The sequence below is a fragment of the Cadophora gregata genome (genome assembly GCF_030347475.1).
Source record: "Cadophora gregata isolate MNR1 chromosome Unknown scaffold_15, whole genome shotgun sequence".
Lineage (NCBI taxonomy): Eukaryota > Fungi > Ascomycota > Leotiomycetes > Helotiales > Ploettnerulaceae > Cadophora > Cadophora gregata.
Genome location: NW_026695938.1, coordinates 1,042,836 through 1,057,145, shown reverse-complemented (window position 1 = coordinate 1,057,145; position 14,310 = coordinate 1,042,836). Strand labels below are relative to the sequence as shown.

General features: G+C 47.9%; 3 protein-coding genes across 3 annotated transcripts; all 3 read left to right on the top strand.

Moving 5' to 3' along the window:
• Nucleotides 1-822: 822 nt before the first annotated feature.
• Nucleotides 823-1,299, top strand: ONS95_004960 (uncharacterized protein; the record flags this gene model as incomplete). The annotated part of the gene is made up of 1 exon (XM_058498347.1): nucleotides 823-1,299. The coding sequence occupies one exon, from the start codon at nucleotides 823-825 to the stop codon at nucleotides 1,297-1,299; it is 477 nt and encodes a 158-aa protein (XP_058351861.1).
• A 466-nt stretch (nucleotides 1,300-1,765) lies between these two features.
• Nucleotides 1,766-3,198, top strand: ONS95_004959 (uncharacterized protein; the record flags this gene model as incomplete). The annotated part of the gene is made up of 2 exons (XM_058498346.1): nucleotides 1,766-2,906; nucleotides 2,975-3,198. 2 exons carry the CDS (start codon nucleotides 1,766-1,768, stop codon nucleotides 3,196-3,198), a joined length of 1,365 nt encoding a protein of 454 aa, XP_058351860.1.
• A 7,107-nt stretch (nucleotides 3,199-10,305) lies between these two features.
• On the top strand, nucleotides 10,306-11,307 carry ONS95_004958 (uncharacterized protein; the record flags this gene model as incomplete). Its single annotated transcript, XM_058498345.1, has 1 exon — nucleotides 10,306-11,307. One exon carries the CDS (start codon nucleotides 10,306-10,308, stop codon nucleotides 11,305-11,307), a length of 1,002 nt encoding a protein of 333 aa, XP_058351859.1.
• Nucleotides 11,308-14,310: the final 3,003 nt, after the last annotated feature.

Here is a 14,310-nt window from a genome sequence, read left to right as displayed (position 1 = left end):
ACCCCAATCAGTTTTGTCTAAGGTGTAAGCCGATATGCTGTGATCATCTATTGTGCTGCTAATAGGCTTGAGAAGCTCAGGTGCTTAGGCTGAAATGTGGGTTTCGGTCAGAGGAGTACAAGGTCAGCCCATCACATCAGCAGACCACCCCGCTCAATATATGTTCGAACACAAATGATGGACGTAATGGATTTTGGCGTGTGTACACTTGGCACCTCATGGAATTCTCGCTTAGCTATAAACAAACTAGTTCCGAAGCCTGGAGGAAACTTGGCTGTGATGATTAATACAAGAGCCACTTCCGTGTCCTGTGGGAAGAAAAGACAACATTTGAAATTTTCCAAATGTTAATCTTTTTTGGACCGAGGTCGTGTCTGAACTCTGCTAAGTACACATTCAGACCACTAGCAATCATATAGGTGGAATTTACTTGCCAGCAAAATATTACTGGTTTTGTGGACCCAAAGAGCTTTCACCGGTTGTGAGTCAAGACAGTTTGAACTGTAAGGTTAAGCATACTCCTTGCTGGAGTTCTTGTTATGCTTCCCTACACAAACGACACATTTTTTGCGCTTTATTTGCTTGGTGACGATACACCTCAAACAATCCGTCATAGAAAGCACGTATCTTTCAATCATTATTCGCTGCTGCTGTTTTTGACTATGAATTGTATTATACGTTGTCATTCATTCTATTAGTGGCTCACTTAATGGTCTTACGATGCATATATACGCAGTGCTCCTCCCACAGACCATAGCCACAATTACTCCAATTTCTCATCTTGACAACACTTCAAAACCACCACCTCACTACAACATAAACATGCCTCTATCAGAAAGTAAGAGAACCGCCATGCGCGAACAGCTCGAGAACCACGAACGATACGCTCAAAAGCTCTGCGCCATCCAAGTCAAAATTCGTCAAGTCGAAAGAAAACTTGTCGACGAGCTCACCAAAATCTGTACCCAACTCCAAGAAGTGGTTCGCGAATGTTCCGCAGTAGAGAAATCCTTCGACAATATCACCAAGGAATGGAAACAACCTGCTGAATCACAGGAGGCTTCTGGTACAGGGGTGTCAGGGGAGTCGTCGGAATCGGAGACGAGGCCACGGTCGGAATCGAGTTCGGAGTTGGAGTCAGGGTCAGGGGGCATTTACTTCATCATTGATGACATGGAGGAGTGTGATAGATTGCTGGCATATCTCATAGGAGAGGAGTTGCAAGATATTCTGGCTGCTGGAGTTGCGGAAGGCGCTGAGGTAGCTGGAAATAGTGCGGAAAGTTCCGAGGTTAATTGATGAGAATCATGGGTTCGAGAGGGGCAGTCTAGGAGAGAGTGTCACTTATGCAAAAGTCGTTGAGTTTCAGGAACTGAAGTGCTACTTCGATAATGCTGATTTTAAAATTCATGCTCATGTATTAAAGAGTGACTTGTAGCAGATTTTCGAGGGTGAGTCAAACTAAGGATGACTACAAATAGAGGAATTAGCTTCGTTGCAGTCAGTAGGCTTACTTTAGTGTTTCAACATGTACCTTCTACATTGCTTGTGAGTCTTGGAGTGGCATCAAGGTAGATTATTCGCAAGCTGTGCGACTGATTCGAAATACTTCAAAGAACGGCATGATTCGCGCTGACTTCCGCTGTGGTAGCTTATAACCGCGTTTGGTAGCAGGGGGACTCTGTTTCAAATCCTCGTCTTCACCCAAAAACTATCATCCCTGGAAAAAACCTTGGAAACAAGAAATCAACTTGTTCGAGAGGTCATGCCTATTAAAGTCTCGAATTGCGGTAGAATCTGGCTCACTGACAACAATGGAGTCTATGCCAAGGAGATCCCAATAGTAGATGCAAGCCTACATCTCGTAGAAATGCAACGTGCTATTGTGCAAGCAGAGAACAGAAAGTCCGAAAACGAGTTGGCACTTAGACAAAGGCGCGAGGAGATAGAAGCAAAGGAAAAGAGAATTGGAGAGCACCTCGCACAAGCCAAGCGCAGGATAAACTATGCAGAAAACAAACTGCTGGAACCGAATGACCCAACCGAGCAGTTCTGCTCACACGAAAAAGCCACCAAGACCAGACTTCAAGGTCTGGAGAAGGCAATCTTAAAACGACAGGGACTAGAAAGAGCACAGATAGGTGAAGAGCAGCTTTTACTGGAACGGCTGAGAGCAGACCTTGAAAAGTTGTTTGAGGTCTTGAAACTGGAAAAGGAATGCATGGACAGGGACAGCGCCGAGCTTGCCGACAAGGAGCGTCAATACAAGGAGCAAAGCGAGCAAGGAAACTTCGCGCAGGATCTAACAGAAATCGATATCCAGAAACGAAAAGACAAACTGCGAGAGCAACAAGAAACTTTGGCGTGGGAGAGATTGGACTTTGAACTCATGATGAACCAAAGAGGTGAAGAAGCACGGAAGAAGAATGCCGAAATCCTAGAAAGAGACCGCATTACTCAAGAAACTGAAGCTCGAGAAAGAGAGAACTTGCGAGTCGTTGAAGCCAAGTCTGCCCAAGAAGATGCTAATCGAAGGCAACAAGAAATCTGGGACATGGAATTTGAAAAGTTGCAAGTCAGAGCAGAACAGTTAAAACAAGACGAGGAAAAAGTCGCTGCCAACCTTGACAATATGGCCATCGTTGAGAAGCAGTCGAAGGAGGTAAATACCTCACTGACGAAGATCACAGAAGAGTTTACAATGTTTCGCAAGGAGGCTCGCAACAGAATCGACAGTCTAAGGGCAGAACACGAGGCACAAGATAGAGCAATTCAAGTAGAGTTGAAGAGCGCCCTTGAAGCTGCTCAAGAAAAGTCGGAGGAGCTGCAAATTCTACGAACTCAGCTGGTTGAAGAAGACCTCAGGAGATCTCGAAATCATCGTTCTACTGACACCCGCCGACCTCGTGAGAAATGCCCTGACAACTTGAATGATCATGCTGACTCCAGCCCAAGAACTTCGGGGACATCGAAGCGAAGGGCAATGATTCGCGATCCACGAACTCGGATATTGTCAAGGATGCCCAGAGCATATCGGTAGACAAGAATCAGGCTTCTAGACCAACTCCCAATACCACTAGCTCACCAGCGATCAACGACTTCGTCTTCATCAGCTCAAAAGACAGTTTCAGATATCGTGATCATGCCATGACGCGGGATAGCGAGGTTGACGACTACCTAGAGGATCCTGACTCTTAATAAATGATTGACTGGCTGATTGGACTTTTTTTCAGGCATAGCATGCTGATGTACAACGACTTCAACAGACTATGTAGTAGAAAGAGCACGTTGCTTTACTTACAACCTATGCAAATGTGACGATGATCCTGATGATTGATGGTGCTGTGAAGTCATGAATCTCCGTGGTACCTGATCATAGCGAAAATCATGTACAGTATTAAGGGAATATTCCTATGGGTTGGCACCAAAACTCTACCATAAAGTAGTGTTTCTGTTTCTAAGACTACGTAGCTCAATCTCTGTCCCAACTCGGTCAGCGTGTGCTCAGGATCAGTTCCATTCTTAGAGAGGCAGTAAATGAACAATCGGTGGCAAAGCAAATCAAGGAAAAACTTTCATTGACTGGGATCTTGGACGACCCGGCGCGCGCTGCGCTCCAGACATTTAAGTCAACGCACAGTGCCATACCATTATTATTATGAAGGCACACTTTTTGAGCCGAGAGATGACGTGGAGATTGACAATGATCCCGGAGCAGCGTTAATGTGGCGTGGGAGAAACAGAGGAGAGGATTTGACTAGCTTGGGAAGGGCTCCGTCAGTGAACACTATTGATTTATCGTCGATAATGCAGAGAAGGGGGCCTTTCTCCCAATGTGCTCGCCTTTACAGCAAGTCAAAGACGAGAATCCTAAACCAGCAACTTTGGTTCAAGTCTTTGGAAGGTCACGAGTCCAGAGAAATCTAACAGAACAACGATCGTAAGGATGGACAAGAGAAACCAACCCAATGGGCACTGAATCTTCGCATGTTTGAAAAGGAGACAGTGGGAATGGAGACAGCGGAAAGGCGCACGGAAAGCCCAGTATTCAAGATCCCAGGATTGACATAGGAGATCAACTTGGTCCATGGAAGGATCGATATGTGGACGTTAGGTCATATGACTCCGGTTATAGATTTGTCGTTCGCACTGGTTTTAATGAAAGGATTGATGGTAGCAACTGCTATTTGGATGGACTCTGAGAAGAACGGCAGCGTTGGAGGTGTTTATTTTCAGAGAACAATTCGGAACCAGATCAAGAGGATGACAACCTACCGCTGACCAATTCTAGTTCAGTCAGCGATTTTGGGTTGCTACAACCATCCGTCCATTAATGAAATTCTGAGCCGAAATCCTAACTCTTCTAGATAAACAGCCGCAACTTACTCTAGGCAACCCTCAGTGTCACTTAACGAGCAACAGCGTCCCCGAGACCTGCTGTCAGCCGCAAGGAAAGGCAAAGAAGACGGCAGGACGGCGACGACAAACAATCATTGAACCGGATGATGTCGCGAGCGATGTGGTGAATCAAAGAGGAGTGTGCACGCGACGCAAGAAAGATGCCAGAATATTTAAGAGACGGATTCTGATGACAGGATTCTCAAATCAGCCACGAAGCGTAAGGGAGACGGCTCTTGTTCTCTAGAATGAATGAAAGTAGAAAGCCAAGGCACCGGCAGACATTTGAGGTGAATTTGGATGGGAAAGTGCTTCATCCGACAAGCAGTTTCAAACGAAAAGGTCTCATAACGACGATCGACCTCATTTCTGATGATAAGGAGGATGGTGTAATCGTAGAAACTCCGAGGCGGTAAACATATCCGTAGTAATGTCAGTGATGGTCGTGGCACATGCCTCCCACTTTGGGCAAGTAGTGGAATTAGCTTCTGAACATTGATGGTTAATAGAAAACATGGGATCTTGTCGTCGTCCTGTGTATGGCCCCAGGTGGAAACCCAGTGACAATTGTGGCAATATTACCTACCTAGTGATGGAGATATACCCAGTTGGCATACCTACTCTACCTCAAGTGTGCGTGCCGAGGGTGCTGCTAGTCCAATTAAGCCCTGAACGTAGACTGAATATTCTACATCTGAGCACATTGCAATTTTTGGACATCGTGTCGTGAACATTTTCCAATACCTTACCTACCTGTAGTACTCTTCCAAGTTGACTCCCCCCGAAAAAAAAAAAAAAAAAAAAAAAAAAAAAAAAAAAAAAGGAACGACACGTGAGCTACATGTGATTCGAAGTGCCCAGATGGATGTTGCTGTACCTATCCGCATTGCCTGCCCATCAAATCTCCCCAAGACGTTGAAACCAGGGAGGATTGCAGGATTAAATCGGACCTCGGAAAATCCTACGTTCAACGACGGAGCCGGAGACAACCTCCTTTTCCTTTTCCACGCCACTTGCCAAGCTCCCGATTTCCCGTCGAGCGTCGGTTTGGTCATGCACGCTGCAGTCATGGAACAGAACAACAGGAATGGGAGATACCAGCCCGTCTGTCCTGCGTTGCGTTGCGTTGCCTTGCTTTACATTCGTTGGGTTGCGTACTTTCCCTTTCTGCATGTGCGTGTCTGAAAGCTTCTGGGCCATTTCTAGGCTCCAGTAATATGCAAGTGTTTGTCATGTCCTGCGTCTAGACGGCTGGCTCTTTGAGTTTGGAGAGGGGAGGGGCAGGAAAGGCACATCGTCGGCTCGTAGTAGTGACGACGGATACATTCGGGATGATGGGAGGGTTGCGGTTGTGGGCTTGGAGGATGGAGGATGGCTTGGGATGGCTTGGTTGGATGCTGCAGGTCATGAGTAATTTGCTCGGGGCTTGGAGTCTTGAGTAGTGGGATCTGCTGAAAGCTCTTGACGCTTGGGCGAAGGGGGAAAGCCGAGGCGGTTCGATAGGACAGGAAGAAAAATGGTGATGATGGATGATAGACGATGGACAACGGACAATGGATTGGATAGATGTCTGAGATGCATGCAGCTTTTTGTGGCTAAGGAGTCGGACGAGGGGGAAGGTTCGTTGGGCTTCAACGTGGGGTTGCTTCTGACAGGCCATGCGAAGGGTCAATTTGCACAGCAAACGCTACTGTACAGTATCAAAGAGGGGTCGAGGCCGCCTCCAATCCACTCAGAATGCAACGAATACCCGCGGATAACAAAGTACTTCCTTTAATGTGCCGTTTTGAAGCCGGTGTCGCTCTTGCTGTGGGTTGGTGGTGAGGTTGAAGGCGGAGGTTGACTACAACAGTCAAGTCATGAGCGGGATATCTTTGAATAGTCGAGGAGAAAAGAGAGTGGAGAAGCTACCACCAGGTTCTGATTTCTGCAAGCTGCCAGAATGGGGTTTGTGTGCGTGAAAACGAGATGTAAGGTTGGGGTTTGGCTGATGGGATGGCAATTCGGCGACGTCAGTGCAAATCTGCTTCCTAATTGAGCTCCATAGGGGCGAGGCAAGGCTGTGGTCTGTTCAACAGCTCCGGTTTGTCCGTCCGGGCTGTGAAGCTCACGATGGATGGATGACTGTCCTGGTTGGCTTGCATCGTGGAGGGTCAGGATGGAACTCTGACGCTTCAAGGACAAACCGAACTAAAGCACGACTTTGGGCCTGAGGAAAACCTGGCCGACAAACTCTTCGAATGGGCCTCAAAATTGATATCATAGGTTGCGGACATTCTGGCATGCAAGAGAGATCGACTTGAACCATTCTAATTGTACTGGTAAAGAGTATGACGACGTCGACTTGACTCCATGCTACTACAGTATCGTGAGCAGTGTGCGAGGTTGAGACCGGGACCTCTCGTCATAGCCGCCTCGCCAATATCCAGGGTCTTTTGGTCAGGCAGGCAACCCCATCTTTGGCACGGGCGTGCCAACGGTGTGGTGGAGACAATAATAATTGGTGGTCACCCAACGTGACTTCGTCCGATGTTGAGATGTTTAAAAAAAATTCGGCTGAGCTAAACTCTCTTCGGGGAGGGTTATTTTTACAGTACTTTAACCCCGCCTAGAGCCGGTGGAACGGCCGTGTAAAGATGCACTTGTACTGTACGATCGGGAACATGCGCAGCCGTCGAGCCGCCGTGGACTCGAGATCTGGCAATATGGATAGGAGAGGATGAGGCCGATGAGATATCTCAGAAGAGGGAAGCGAGGCAAGATTTGCACCAAAGACTCAGCAGCATCTGACAGTTGGCGTCGTGGACTCGTGGACACTGGATAGGCTACCGTAAGGAGAGTTTTCCCCAGAGCTGGCTGCTTGATACAGGGGCTAAGTGACCTTTGATTACATCTCTTCCTAATCCCCGCATGGGGCGTCGATGGTGGACAATCATAGCTTCTAAGAAATCCTTGCGGCATCATGAGACTCGGACTCGGACTCGACTGGTGGGAATAATGTAGCATCCAAAATTGAAACACTTCAATTATTATTGCGGCGGTGTTTGGTGCCGTCAATCGAGGCTTCATCATGGGGACGACCCTGCCTGCAAGTTCATCACCAGAGCTGCTCGCAAGATGATTGTTGCAAAAGATTTCAAATCAAATCGGATCAAAGCATGTCCACATAACAGGTGAACGGGATAGCCTCTGTTGACAGGAAGTCAATTAATCTGCTCTCCAGGACACGAAATTAATTCGGGTGTTCAGGAATGAGGAAGGGGAGGGGATGTTGCAGTTGTCTGCTTGTCAGGTTGTCAGTAAACCACAATAGCCGGAAACGCAGGAATTTGAGTTTTTTTTTTGGCGGGGAGGGAGTGGTTCTGTGAAAAGAGGAATCTGATTGCGTCCCTGAACTGTCGTTGTGGCTTCGGAGCAGAGGCAGACTGGCAAACACCTTGGAACACCAGAAGTAGCACGAAGCACGAAGCACGAAGCACGAAGCACGAAGCACTGGACTTGTGACGAAAAGTAAGATCTGTGTTTGGGCCAGCGATTGGCCCCCTTGGACACCGCCTCTTTGGACGTTATTTGGCTAGGGAGGTGTGGGACAGGCTGGCTCATCTAGCGGGTGAGATTGCCCTTGAGAAAATGCCAGACGACCACGCAAATGTGTCAGCGTCAGCACCAGATCGCGGACAGTGGAGTGGCCATACGAGGAAGACCCTGGGGTGCTTCGTGCAAACCGCGGCGAAGTTGTATGGAGGTAAATTACCTAGAATAATGGTGCGCAACATTATTCCATTCCATACGGGACAACAACACGGGTAGCCTGGGGGTAGCCTGGGTATAGCACACATGATAGTAAATTTACTGGTACGGGATGGATTGTAGAAGACTCAAGTGAATAAATTACTTCATCTCTACGACCTACCTACCTAAGGTAAATTTAGGTAGGTATTTGTTCATGTGCCCGGGTGCAGCAGCTGCAAAGCCGAAAACAATCCATGACACGATCACTACCTACCTACCTACCTACCTACCTACAGAGCGTGAATGACCAATACTGCTTGCATGCCTATCTTGCCTATCTAAATGTACCTTATAAACCAAACAGTATCGATGATTCGTTCAGTGGTAGCTAGTAATGCCTCGTGGAAGGAGGATCTGATGGTGGTGTGGTCCCCCCCCTCGCCCCCCAAAAAAGGCAGTACTCGTACCTCCGTGGTTTGTAGTGGATAGGTAGTGATCCTGCCTGGCCTGTCCCATGAAAAGTACGAGTAAATTGAGGAATCCATTATTGAAAGAGGAGGAAAGACGCGGCTGCAGGGAAGGGAAGGGGTACGGTCGGGCAGCACAGGCGGGCAGGGCAGGGCAGGCAGGGCAGGCAGGCAAGAAAGGTGCCCTGGTGGTGGTGGCCCCTGGGCCTTGCTTGGCACGAGAGTCCACAGTCCACAGTCCAGGAAACGGACGGGAATGAGTGAGACTCCACTGCAGCGAGTCCACTCCATTCACGGTTAGGAGGTTCCATGGCACAATATTAATACTGTAGCGAACTGGACTGGAGCGTAAATTTACCTAGCGTACGAAAGTACGGAAGTACCTAGCGTCGCGTAATGTACTTAGTTAATGTAGGTAGCGCACAGTGCACCCTAGCGCAGTAACCGTGGTAGCGTTCCAGTCCCACTCGAGCCACTGCCCTCTGCCCAGTGCCCACCGCTGCCCACTGCTGCCCACTACTGGTACTGCTGCACTGGACTGCTCTGCACTGCACGCACTCTGCTCTGCTCTGCTCTGCTCTGCTCTGCTCTGCTCTGCTCTGCTCTGCTCTGCTCTGCTCCATCCCCAGGAGAGCCACCTGCACCCACCCACCCACTGGACCGGCCGGCGTCCCTTCCCTTTCCCTCCCTTCTCCTTCCGCGCCACGCCACGCCTCGCCTCGCCTGACCTGTCCGTGTCTTTCTCTCTGCAGGGAATAATCAATTCTACTCACATCGCCATCCCCATCCCCATCGCCATCTCCATTTCCTCCCCCTTCCCCATTTGCGTCTCTCCTCCACCTCCTCATCTCCTCGATCATCTCGACATACAACCTGCGGGATCCTCTCCTTCTTCTGCTCCTCCTCCTCCTTTGCCTTTACGCACTTCGACTTCGCATCCTTCCATCGATTCTGCAAAGGGCTTCTCTCGATTCTTCATCCCCAAACCGGTACAGGCCACAATCCTGAAGTCGACGACAGCGATCCAGGGCATTTGGTAGAACCCAGCCAGGGAAGCTTAGGAGGTTCGTGAATATTCTCTTTATACACTCTGGTAGATTAGATTCGGGCACTGCAAGATCGCAACGAAACCGAAGGACTTCCGTCATTACCGTTGTCCCCTACTCGGATGCTCAATTTGTTATTGCCACAATCCTTCGAGTGAATGCCTTCACCTGCGCCACACATTCCTCGAAGCCTGAAAGCATCTACGTGGCTATTATCGCAATTGTCTGCGTCGACATGACGAACAACATCTGTTTCGATTCCCTGGCAGTTCATGAAAAAACATCCGAGGGTTGTCGCGGAAAGTTCTGTGCGAAATACGAAGCTAACGAGCTACTTTAGAATACCTAAACCATCCATTATCGCGAACGAAATCCCTTCGCCGCATGGTCGATTTGATTTGAAGGCGTTGCGTGACGTTTGTCGCTTCCTCCGACTGCGTTGAGGATTTTTTGCAGCCGTTCCTCGAATTCATTCATATGGCAGAATAATTATCGCACCGACTCCTCAACTTCCTCACCAGCTTCCATCGCCGAACTCTTCATCACGAGCTATCGAGCATTCGAATATCTAGCATCTCGCTCAGCATATTCGATAAAGCAAGAAGAATTATTTCTTCTTGTTCTGACAGAGATTTCTCTGTCAGCTTCCTCGACTGCCCATCATGTTGACTTCCGGTGGTGTCTGTGCCGTTCTGGACTATGAGATCGATCAGCTCACGGAATATATTGCTGAGATGGCTCAACGAATTGTTCTTCCCAGTGGTTCCGTCTCGCCTGCTTTCCGCAAATTTGTTCAGGGTTTGCTCACTTCAACACGCCTCCCAAGCACGACAATCCTTCTCGGCATGAACTATCTCGCAAGACGGATGAACATGCTCAAGGCCACTGGACCTTGCAAAGTTACCGACGGGGTTGTCTGGCGAATGTTGACTATAGGTCTTCTCTTGGGAAGTAAGTTTTTGGATGACAATACCTTCCAGAACCGATCGTGGTCAGAAGTCAGTGGTATCCCCGTTTCCGAATTGAACACCATGGAACACGAATGGCTGGAATCGATGGAATGGAATTTGTATGTCAACCTTGATACGAGTAAGGACTTCAACGCGTGGCTGCAAAGCTGGAACGAGTGGCGCGAGGGTAAGAACATTCAACGTAAAGCGACTCTTGATCGCCTGGCGCCCATGCCTCTTGCACCAATCGACACGAATGTTCAACGCCCTCGTCCATATTCTCAAGCCTACAATGCGTATCCCAAGAGTTCTTCGCGAGAGCGTCCTCAGTCTGGATTCCATTCTGGTTATGATCAGTCGTCTTGGGTCAACTCGTATCCTACACCACATCTCACTCCTCCCTCCGCTCCAGACTCGGGACTCAATACGCCTGAGTACATGAGTGCCACTGGCGGAGCTCCTCGATACAACGATTGGGCCGTGTTCAATCAGTACTCGAGAGGTTATCAACCACAGACACATGCCACATATGTTTCCACACACATCAACCCGCAACTCACTCCGTTCACTCCTTATGACAATCATTACGGTCACCATTATGGGAACATCTGGGATCACAGTTCTGCGGATTGCAACTGTGGCAGCTGTAACATTCAGTCCAAGCAACCATACTTCATGAGCCATGGCTATGGGCAGCAGATTGTCGCCGGATAGACAACAGCATTCGCCAACCCACTCTTGGTTTATTCTTGCGCAACTTGCGAACAGTGATTGGTCGCTCAATACCCCGTTGATGCCTAACAGAAACAAAAGTTTTTTTTGTCATTGGTTTTCCTTTCAGCGTCATTTCACAGCGCGCATTACGTTCAGTGGTGCTGTTCCGGCCGAACCCTAAAAGTACGATAATCACGCATACGGATACACACCTCTCACGGTCTCGAGCTGCGTGCGCCTTTACAGCGGCTGCCTCGATCTTACGACTTCCTTTACTTTCGGTATTTCGGCGTTGCATCAGCGAATTTAGACTTTTCATTTGTCTTCGAAAATAGGATGGCATGAAGACTGGGAGGATATCTGGTCAGGTGTTTTGGGTCCAGGAGAGGCTCTTTTGCTTTTCGGAATAATTTGCGTTGCCCCCTTTCTTGCACATTGACGAACTTTTCGTTATAGACTTTGGCCGACTGGGCCTCATAAAAACAACATTTGGGTTTCCGATTTCCTCGGTCTCGCCACCCAGAAATTTGTAATTAGGCGGCTCGTTTTCTCTCTTTCCTTTTTGTCCTCGAAACAGCTTTTCCTTTTCTTGTACAATGGTTTGGATTTCTTTGCTCGTTTTCTTGACGTTGGAGGAGACTGGCTTGCACAAAATGGGGCACGGAATGGAATTTGCTTTTCTATTATACTTCAATTCGACCTGGCGCTACAAAACGGACGGATATCGGCTGGCATCGTCACTGGCTATATCCAGTAGCAATACAAAGCCAGTCTGGGTGGGAATTGTGGAAACGAAAGCATGCATGGGAAGATCGGAGCAGCGGGTTTGGGGTTTTACACAAAAAGAAGTTCTTGCACATCTGGGATTCCCCTTTGGTTTTGCTGTTTGCTGGATGGAAGTTTCGTTTCGCACAGAAGGACTATATTTCCTGATTGGACGGTGGCATAGGTACATGGCTTTGGACAGGTGGTTGATTTTATCAGGGCGATATCTTGGTTCTGCAAATTTCCTGCAATACGGAATGAAACTACTACTGCTTGCTGGCTAGCTGGACACGAATTAATGATGAGATCGGTCGTCGATTGTTTTCGATACCTTTTTTTTTCTTTCGAAGGAGTCATTTTCCGCATACAAGTGGTTGAGGCTTGAGAAGAATCGTATGATACTGCACAAATCTTAGGAGGTTCTATCTTTCTCTATCAAGAGAGCAGATAACTTTAGATTAATATGAAGATTTTGTGCCTTCGATCTCATTCTACTTTCCTTCTTCACTATGATTGCCAAGGAATTTGAAGGCCTCGTCACATCTCTATTCGCTACAGTACAGTCTCTAACCGTTTCGCCAATCAATCACAATACAATGACATGAGATCATTTGGCAACTGTCGTGTAGCGAGGGGTCGATTGATCGTTGAGCGAGGGTTTCCAGCCCTCATCCGACCTTCGGAGCAGCTGTGGATTTGCAAGCATAGGTACGTGGAAGTTTTGCGCGCGCGGCTCTGGTCGGCCGCACTGCCAGTCTGGTCTACGAGTACGAATCAAAGTGGGGACACAACCACAAGGAATGCAGACTTGGAATGGGGCCTGGGCTATTCAGAGGCCACGCGGAGCCACGCTATGTTGAAAGGGACCCTGTTGCTTGCGATGTGGTATGCTTCTTCCCTTCTTGGTGACCGGTGCATTGCTGCCCCTCCTGTTCTTCCTTGTGTCTTTGTTAGCCCAGTAACAATCTGAATAACGTCTCATCCTTTGTTGGCTCGCGGCTTCGACCAGACTTCTAGAATTTGGTGCCCCCAGTAGGAATTATCAATAGAATGCGCAGGAATGATCGTGTATTAGGAATGCAGAGGTAAGGGTGGTGCGAGACTGCAATGTTGTGGGTGTGGAGGCTCTTATCAAGTCTAGTTTAGTCCAATTGCAAATTTGCAATTCACTGATTGGCAATTCGATCTCTATTTTGTACTGGCCTGCTTAGAATTTGTTGAGTCTGATCAAAGAACCCCATTCTCTGATCGGTACCCTGCTCACTTCCAACTGCCCGACAACGAGTTGAATGGATTGCTTTGAAGTCAAAATACCGACCAACGCTTTCAAATCTCACTCAAATGCCACAGAGACAAAGCAGGCACTGGTGCTCAAAGTATTTGGCCCGAGAGATATTTTGATGATCCGTGCCTGGGTAATTCAACGCGAGTTTTATGTTGGAGAGACAGTTGATGCTCGTTGACTGTTCATCAAAAAACTGGAAAGCTCAAAGTTCCCCGACTGTGATTATCTAGTGTTGAGCAATATGGGTTGCCAAATGCCACTAGAAGAACCAATTTTGACAATGTGTGCTGCTACATGCGTCGAAGGACTGCAATATTATCTGCATAATAAGCTTTAAAGAACATTAGAGTCAAGCTTCAGTATTACTTTGCTCTGAGAGAATCGAGTTTCCCAGCATCTTTTGAGGATTCGCATGCCTACAAGACCATCTGCTTGTAGAATCAGATCCCGGGCATCGCAGCTGTGTTGTGGCGAGAAATCAGGAGCTCCATCTCGCCAAAATACTGCAACTGTAATAGGACTTGGTGCGTTTAGGGCAATTCGTTCGGTTCTTTTAGACATGTGGCTCGTCTTTCAATATACTTACCAATTCCTAGTTTTGTAACTTCGTTCTTGCAGGGCCTGAAGTGATGAGATCGCTAGAGATGAAGATTGCTGTTCGTCGTAATTTTGGGTTGCGTTATAAAAAATTATGGCTACTTCTTAAGACATACATACAAAATGTTTCATACACGTGTGCTTCACATGGAATATTATTGATAGTAGCACATGAGCGAGATGCTCCTGAATGGACCAGCTCAGCCCCTAATCTTGTACATTTATCCAACTCGTTGAGAAAAGGAGTTGAAAATCTGCTGAACGACCTAGTTGTGACGAGTAAGACATTAGAAGAATAAGCTCCTTTGGCAATATCTCGGCTGGAGTTACATCTATCAAAGACTTTGTCTGAGGTG